Genomic DNA, 9,019 nt, shown 5'->3' with positions numbered 1-9,019 from the left:
AAAGTAACATGAAATGATTTTCACATGAATCTGAATTTTGCAATTTGTCAAAATTGGACCAATTGGGCGAGTCCATTCAGAATCAAATGGTGCTACAAATCCTTGGGCTTCCCAAAAAGTTTCTTAAAATTTTTTTTGGGCATACATTTGGCCACATCACTTTTATAATTGACACATCCAACTAAATCTCAAACTTTAAAAAATGTAGTCTAATATATGTCGAGTAATACAAACTTTCAGAAACTTCTTGTAAGCTCATTGCAAGGATTCGCGCCCCTATGGAATGGACCTAAGAAGGACTTCAGAGAATGGTACACCATTAGGTGTGACAATGCCGAAAACAGTTAATTTTATCACGCAATTTTGCTAATTTTTTTTTATTATTATTTTCGAGAAATTTTCAAGCATTTTGGATGATAATTGATTATTTTGATGCCTATTTAGTCTTTTAGATGAAAAAGCAAAACTTTGGGTTGTTTTTTTTGAAGCATTTTGGAACCTTCTAACTCAATCGGACAATGCTAACAGTTTCTTAACATATCATATGGCAAAAGTGTCCAATCACATCTATATTGAAGTATGAACAACTTGATTTGAATATTTGACCAATATGAATGTTGATCACGGGTATCGTGTGAGTTCAAAATATGGATTCAAAAAATTGACTAAAATTAAGCAAATTAGACTATCTTGTTTGAAACTTTTGATATAAAACGATGTTTTGAAATTTTTGATTGACAGAAATTTTTATCGCAGTTGGATTGGAGATAAAAGTCTAAAATAATAAATAATAATGAAATTTCAATTTTGGGGTAGATTTGAAATGGATTCGTTTAAACTGATTAAATAGCACATTAAAGGAGTTCAAAATTCATAATAAATCAGAGTGGCATCACTTTAATTAAAATAATAAATAAATAAATCATACAAGTGGAGCCCGACAAATCAAATTAGATTGACATGTACTTTGGATGACAGCAGAATCTAGCGAACATGTAAACCGCGTCATCACATGTGCGGGCGAATATTCTAAGACTAAAAATGTTTAAAAAGTTAAGAAACAAAAATATGGGCAGCGGAATCTTCAATAGAGTAAAAGTTTTCAAGGCGGGAAGTAAAGTACAACATTGTGACTCACCATTAACAATACCATTTCACTTTTGTCTACTTAGTGATGTCTACAAATCATTCACGTGATTCCTACCACACACATCCATTTCTGTTTTGACTGTTTTAGTCACTCAACATTGCCAATTTTAAAAATTATCTCATCTCTCAAAATTTAATGTACTATATATTTATAATGTTTCTAATAGTATATATATTTAAAATTTTATTCTCTATCATTATAATAAAAAATTTAAAAATTGCACTATTAAAAAATTAAATTTTCAGGAGACATTTTTTGTGGGAGGGAGTATTATTTACCCTCATTTCAGTTTAAATTTTAACATTAATTGCGAGACGGGATTATGTGAGGTGGAAAAACCTTCCAAAATTTTGCTATGACGTGAGTGGCAGTTGGTGTATTTGTATAACGTCAATTACATATGTATTTTGTTATATTAGTCTAGATGAACACAATACGATAACTAAGCAAATAACAAGACATGATTTGTATATTATTTACCCTCATTTCAGTTTAAATTTTAACATTAATTGCGAGACGGGATTATGTGAGGTGGAAAAACCTTCCAAAATTTTGCTATGACGTGAGTGGCAGTTGGTGTATTTGTATAACGTCAATTACATATGTATTTTGTTATATTAGTCTAGATGAACACAATACGATAACTAAGCAAATAACAAGACATGATTTGTATAGAATGGGGCACGGCATGACAATGAATCTTTAATTAAAATCTTACATCACTAAGGTGATTTCTAATACGTACACACGGTGAGTTTATTAGACCTTTTTAGTTAAATGGATTGTTTATTGATATAATTTGGACCCAGATATCATCAAGTTAAATTCAAATCGACTTATTTCATTTCGCGTTCGAGTCGTGTCAAGAATTGCCAACTCTACGTAACGCTTAACTTGAGTTAGGTATAGCAAGAGGAAAACTAAAAGAAAAACATAACATGAGTTACCATAGGAAAAAAACGAATCATGTTTGGTTGTTGAACAAGAGAAAAATAGAAAGAATAACATTAACAACTAGGGATAGCAATTTTCACTGCAAGGATAGGTACCCACCTCCTTCCCGCCCTGTTTAGGTAAGTAAATTATTAAATTACTTTTATTTTATTAGTATATATAGTTAGCTCTAGAAATTTTGGGTCACATTCACTAACTTTCTCAACCGTTCTAGTGAGCGATAAAGCTATACGAATTAAGAACGCTCATACCCTTGAATTTTATATTAAATTATTGATTGTCCATTTTTAATGATTTTTTTTTCAATAGTTATATAATTGTATTTAAAAAATAAAAAATAAATAAAAAATGAAGAGAAATTCTGGAACTAAATGGAGCGGGGCCAGTGCCCGCGAGGGTGAAAAAGTTGAACGGGGTGGGGATGATCGAGATGGAAAGGTTTCCTATTTAGGCGGTTTTGGGCATGGGCAGGGGTTCTAAACTGTTGTGGGGGCAGGGAGGGTACATCCACCCAAAACTGACCCGTTGTCATCCTTATTAACAACCAATCATGTTTGTGAAAGGAAAAAAAAAAAAAAAAAAAGAAATTATTTTGTTGAATTTACCACAAAACCCTTTGATATAGGTCCTTGGGTGATTTGAGAACAACAATACTTTATGTTGCAAATTTAACAACTCAATTTGATAATCTTTCAAAAAAACAATTCAATTTGATTTTTGCATCCTTTACTATATATATATTACAATATATATATGGAAAATGATCTTCAGCCTGATGGATTTGGCCAATTTGTTAGGCAGAATCATAGCCAGCGTCTACTTGGCAAAAATAAAAAAAAAAAAGAAGAAAAAAAAAAGAAAGAAAGAATGTACGTGCATTCATCTTCCCATCTCTCCCCTCTCTCTCTCTCTAGCCTGAGCAATGTTCCACCTCCCTCTTTTGGGTCTTAATGGTTTAGGCGACTGAAATTCAGAATTCAATAAGAAGCAATTTTATAGTATTTTATACTGATAAAGCTATGTATACAGATAAGTTAAATCGCAAAATTTGTACCCATAACACATCGAACAATTAATTAATCCACCCAAAATAAAATTAAAGAGCAGAGATCTACGCCTACGAGAAGCAAGGACTGATGGTTCAGGCGAGGTGGAGGAAAATGTATTTTGGCCTATTTCTTGCTCGCTTGAGATCTACGCCAAATTGGGGATGACTCCTCTCGGCAGCTCCACCACTTTGAGATGCCACATGTCGATCAAGAACTCGTCGTCGGCGTGCCACAACTGGGTTGTTGCACCTCTGCAACTTCCGGCGTCGGCCTTGTGGGTAAGATTCCACCCAACACAATAGGAAAATTGACTCAGCTTCGAGACCTCAGCCTTAGTGCCAACCGCCTATCCGGTCAGATTTCCTCTGATTTCTCCAATCTGAAGCTTCTCCGTCGGCAAGTGCGTCTCACCAGTGCTATGTATCGCCCCCTGCGAGCTCATTGGCGGCAGGGCATTTGATGTGATGCCTACCGGCGACTCCCTCCTCGCTTTCGCCTTCGAGTATATCGCCACCACCCCAACAGGGGGCTCATCGGCAGCAATTGTTGCAATTTGCGTTGGCAGAGCGCTTCTTCTCTTTCTTTTCCTGATTCTCGTCATTTGTGGGTGGTCTCTGTTGTTTCTCAAATAATTTTTCATCGTATCACAACCAAATCCAGATATATTTTCACCATATCACAATCAAATCCAGATGTCTTACTTCAAACGAACAACCATCGCCAGACATGATGAGAATTAGAAAGAGAAAGAAGAGAAGTTTGTTGCTTTTTTTTAGTTGTCTGCCAGCTTAGTTGCTTACCTGGACTACCACCTGTATTCTGCCAAACCGGCCAAAATTATCGGCCCATGTATCACGACCCTTTAATACGTAAATCGTCAAAGTAGCCAAGTTACTCAGACATATCGGAGACAAGAAGTGACCTCCCGAAAAAATATATATATATATAAGACAAGAAATATTAGAGTTAGATTAATATATCTACATAGTTGAAATCTAACCCGAGTTAGATTAATATATGCAGATAATTGAAATTTGACACTCTAAAATTTATCGGAGACATTAAATTTCTAATTCATTAAAATATCGAGACAATTGAAAACTATAGACACTTAAAAAAAAAAAAAAAAGGGGGGGTAGTTTTGCTTAATTTAAACTAGTAATTCCAATGTCAAACTAAGCACCATTAGAAAATGACCATATAAATCCAAATGCTCACATCTCACATGTTACTTGGCTAATTTGCATCCGTCTTCTCTCACTGATTTTAACTATTTCCCCCATGGGATGGTAATTATCTTAACTCAATGATTGAAAGGTATAACAGGCAACTAAAAGAATTTTATAGGTCCAATGTATCAATCAAATATTATTACTTACCATGTTTGAACAAACAAAATACAAATTGATTACGATGTCTAACCAACATCAAATCATGATGAATGAGATCAACCCATAACATGATTGGACTATTTTTTAAAATGGGAATCAAATTAAATAATTTGATTTAACATGGAATGGTAGTTATGAAATTCCCGCCCAAAACTGGGCTCTTTTCGCAAAGCTATAACTAACTTGTCTTTTGCATATTGTTTCTAACTTTCTATAGAAAAAAAAGTTCTATAGAAAAAACAGTAACCATCTTGTCTTATGCAAGAGAGATTCAATGTAACAACTTTATATTCACACTAGAGTTTGTTTTTTGTTCTACTCCATTTGTAGAGAGAAGTTCTTCTGCATTTGTAGAGAGAGAGAGAGGGGAGAGGGATGGAAGATTCCGGTGACCAATTTGATGTGATTGTGGTGGGAGCAGGCATAATGGGTAGCTCTACAGCATACCAAATTGCCAAAAGAGGTCACAAAGTCCTCCTCCTCGAGCAATTCGATTTCTTGCACCAACGCGGATCGTCCCACGGCGAGTCAAGAACTCTCCGAGCCACCTACCCGGAGGACTACTACTCCGGCATGGTGAAAGAATCATCCGAACTCTGGCAACAAGCCGAATCCGAGGCCGGCTACAAGGTCTATTTCAAAACTCCCCACTTGGACATGGGCCCTTCAGACAACAAGAGCCTCCGCGCCGTCATCAACAGCTGCCGGTCAAATTCGGTGCCCTGCCGGATACTCAACCCTGACCAAGTCCACGAGGAGTTCTCCGGGAGGATTAAGCTGCCGGAGAACTGGATGGGGGTCGTGACTGAGCTCGGCGGCGTGATCAAGCCCACCAAAGCGGTGTCCATGTTTCAAACACTTGCGCTGAGAAACGGTGCTGTGCTTAGAGACAACATGGAAGTGAATGACATAAAGAGAGATGAAATGAGAGGCGGCATTTTGGTGCAGACCACAAATGGCGAGAGGTTTTGGGGGAAAAAGGGTGTGGTGACAGCAGGGGCTTGGATCAAGAAGTTAGTGAAAAGAGTGAGCGGTCTCTCACTTCCGGTACAGCCTCTAGAGACCACCGTTTGTTACTGGAGGATCAAGGAAGAGTATTGGGAACACTTCACAATCGCCGGCGGCTTCCCGACGTTCGCCAGCTACGGCGAGCCCTACATATACGGCACGCCGTCGTTGGAGTTTCCGGGACTGATCAAGGTTCCGATGCACGGCGGACAACCGTGTGACCCGGATAGGAGGACATGGAGTTTGGCGCCAATGATGGTGGACACATTGAAAGAATGGATCGAGGCAAGATTTGGGGAGTTTGTCCAGTCCTCTTCGGGTCCACTCATGACGCAGTCATGCTTGTATTCCATGACGCCGGACGAGGATTTCGTGGTGGATTTCTTGGGCGGGGAGCTGGCGGAGAAGGTGGTGGTTGCCGGCGGGTTTTCGGGACACGGGTTCAAGATGGCGCCAGTGGTGGGGAGGATAGTGGGTGATTTGGTGGTTAGTGGGGAGGCAAAAGGTGTGGAGCTGAAGCACTTTAGGTTGGGAAGGTTTGACGGGAATCCAAAAGGTAACATCAAAGACTTTGAAGATCAAGTCATGTTTTCTGGAAATTCAAAGTAGGGATATGGATTGTGATAAAGACCATATGAGATCTCTTATTATTTTCTTTATGTGAGAAATTAATTAGACATATGGAGTGTATTTGGAGCCATTCATTGGTGTCTTATCTTGATAATGCTATCATTGTTTGCCACTACTTTCTCTGCCTATATCTCTTGAGCGTGCGCGGGTTGGCGGCGCCGAAAATTTATATTTCTAGGTCATTTGCTGATATGTGCCGTATAAATTATATATATATATTTATATATATAATCAAGTAGATAGGAAAGAAAGTTTTGATGATGCTTTGCAGTCAATTTGCGTCTAATGACTTGCAAACTCAGAGTGATATTATAAATAATGTTTGGATTAGTCTTATTATCTTATGTACCGCAAATATAAACACACTAAGATGGGAGAAATTTTATTCTTATTTATTGTTTGTTAAACATTATTTTTTAGAATTTCACAAAAAGAAAAAAGAAAAAAAAAATTGATCAAGGTTGATGAGAGCTTTAAGTACTTAGTACTAGTTAGTAGGACAAAATATGTGCTTATGGTGGCAGAGTTTTATAGGTGATTCGAATGAAAAGGGAGTGTATATGACTAAAAATAAAAATTATTTTGGTCTTAATTACCTATGACCCTTTTTTTTTTTTCGTAACTGAACTTTAGATAAATTGTGATTACAATAAACCATTTTATTGAAGGCTTACCAAATCAGAATTACTATGAAAGCTATACGATTGAACTCTAAAACAATCATTCTAAGATTTTACAAGACAAACTAATCAACGCCTACACATTGAAGGTTTGGCTTTGCAAATTAAACAAAGTACGTAGAAATGAAATGGAATGAAAATGGGTACGAAATAAGGTCATGTTTGGTGTTATTTGGTGTGTTATATTAAAAATGAAATGACCATTCCAAAGCATTTCCAAAATACCCATTCCATCTAAAAAATGAAATGGTCATTCCTTTTCTTGATAAATGGAATGACCATTCCATTCCCACTAATAATAAAATAAAAAAATCAAAGACAAAAAATAGCTTTGGCTTCGTCTCTCTCTCTCTCTCTGCGTACCAAAAATACACACATAAAAGTGAAGCTCACAGGTGTGGGATGAGGCTCGCCAGACTAACTTTTTGGTTTGGTCATCACTGGTCTCGCCGGACCAATTCACAAAGTTTGTCGGAACTGTTGGTCGCCGTGACTGAAGCACGCTGGAACTGATGCTTCAGTTGAATCGTCGATGCTCACTGACCAAGCTTCGGATGTGAACTTTGGTGGGTCATCGGAGTGAGCTGAAACTTAGCAACTCGCCAGAATGATGAAGATTCTGCAACTGGAGCACATCGAAATTAATAGACCTTTGTTGCTCGGAATTCAGACCGGAATCACTGGTTGAATGAAGCTCGCCGGCGTTCATGGTGATGGAGCATCAGCTGGGTCTATCTTCACCGGAACCATTGAGTCTTTGAATGCAGCTCGCCGATTTGCCAGAGCTGAAGGGCTTTCACCGGTTTTAATGGAAGTCGAGAGTCCCAGTGTTCACCGGTTTTAACGGAAGCCAAAGGTCTGAACTTTCGTCGGAACAGTGAGAAAACTCCCTTTTGGGCACAATGAATGCTTCAGATTCAATTTCTATCAAGCTCTGATTTGCTTGTAAATGATTTCTTTCACCAAATTCAATTTCTTGTTCTCCCTGTTATATGTATAATACCCACATATATATACATCTATATACTTACATATACATATATTTATGTTTCTCTACTTTCTCTCTCTCTATTTATCTATTCTCCCTTTTGTTTTTGTAAAAGTTAATTTTTTTAGTTAAATTTTTTTACAAATAATAAAATGTAATTTACAAAAATAATACAAATTTATTCCATTTCAACTTTCTTACCAAACACATAATGAGAATGAGTATTCCATTTTTACACATTCCATATTTGCAACCAAACGGTAGAATGAGAATCATCATTCCCATTCCATTCTCTTGTCATTCTATTCCCACCTTCATTCTCATTCCATTTCAATTCATTCCATCACACCAAACTAGCACTAAGAATGAGAACGAAATGGAATGATCATTCTTATTTTATTTTTTATTTTTAAATATGAAATGCATATAATTGAATAATAATAACCATTCCAACTTTTGGTTGGATTAATTTAAAATTTACAATTAAATTCTTCAAAATACCCTTCTCAGAGACAAACCTTTTGCCATCTCCACTACCACCGCCACCTCCACCAATGTCGCCGCCACTGCTTTCCACCATCATCACCTATACCACTGACACCTTCCGCCAAGTTGTCGCCTTCCGCCACCACCACCAACACCGCAGCCTTCCGCCACCACCACCAACACCGCCGCCTTCCAACACCACCACCTACACCACTCTCACTTTTCACCTCCACCGCTACAACCATCTCTTTTAAAAAAGTAATAGAAGAAAGTTATTTTGTTAATTTAATTTATTAGTGGAAGTTGGTGGCGGTGGTGGAAGGCAGTGGTGGCGGCAGCGGTGTGGTGGTTGAAGACAGCAATAATGGTGGCGGTGGTAGTGATGGCACTGGAAGGTAATGGACGTGGCGACAGTAACAGGGGCAATAATTGTGATGAAAGGTGGTGGTGGTGGTTGTTTTTGTCTTGGAACATGAGATTTTTTATAAACTAATTTTTGTTAAAAATATATATATTTTGGAATAGGATGGCCATTCCATAGCCATTTCTACTTTAAATTGTACGCCAAAATAGAACTTATAAATACTTGACAAGTCACAATCCTTGACAAGTCACAATCCAACTAAGATGTCACAAAATTAAACAAGAAAAATGATATTTTGGCCTTGCACTATAGCCAAAAT

The 9,019-nt window shown here is 37.4% G+C and overlaps 1 protein-coding gene across 1 annotated transcript; it reads left to right on the top strand.

Moving 5' to 3' along the window:
* The first annotated feature begins 4,715 nt into the window (after nt 1–4,715).
* LOC132285335 (probable sarcosine oxidase) lies at nt 4,716–6,573 on the top strand. The gene has a single exon (XM_059787518.1). The coding sequence runs from the start codon at nt 4,920–4,922 to the stop codon at nt 6,159–6,161; it is 1,242 nt and encodes a 413-aa protein (XP_059643501.1). The 5' UTR covers nt 4,716–4,919; the 3' UTR covers nt 6,162–6,573.
* The last annotated feature ends 2,446 nt before the right edge of the window (nt 6,574–9,019 follow it).

This window comes from Cornus florida, unplaced genomic scaffold (genome assembly GCF_030987335.1).
Source record: "Cornus florida cultivar Cherokee Brave unplaced genomic scaffold, ASM3098733v1 CherokeeBrave_3.0.0_Hap2_Chr11, whole genome shotgun sequence".
In the NCBI taxonomy this organism is placed as follows: Eukaryota; Viridiplantae; Streptophyta; class Magnoliopsida; order Cornales; family Cornaceae; genus Cornus; species Cornus florida.
The sequence above is the reverse complement of the archived record's forward strand: the minus strand, read 5'-3'. Positions and strand labels throughout refer to the sequence as shown.

Excerpts from the sequence above, each read along its gene's own strand:
- LOC132285335 (XM_059787518.1), top strand. The coding sequence starts at position 4,920 with ATGGAAGATTCCGGTGACCAATTTGATGTGATTGTGGTGGGAGCAGGC.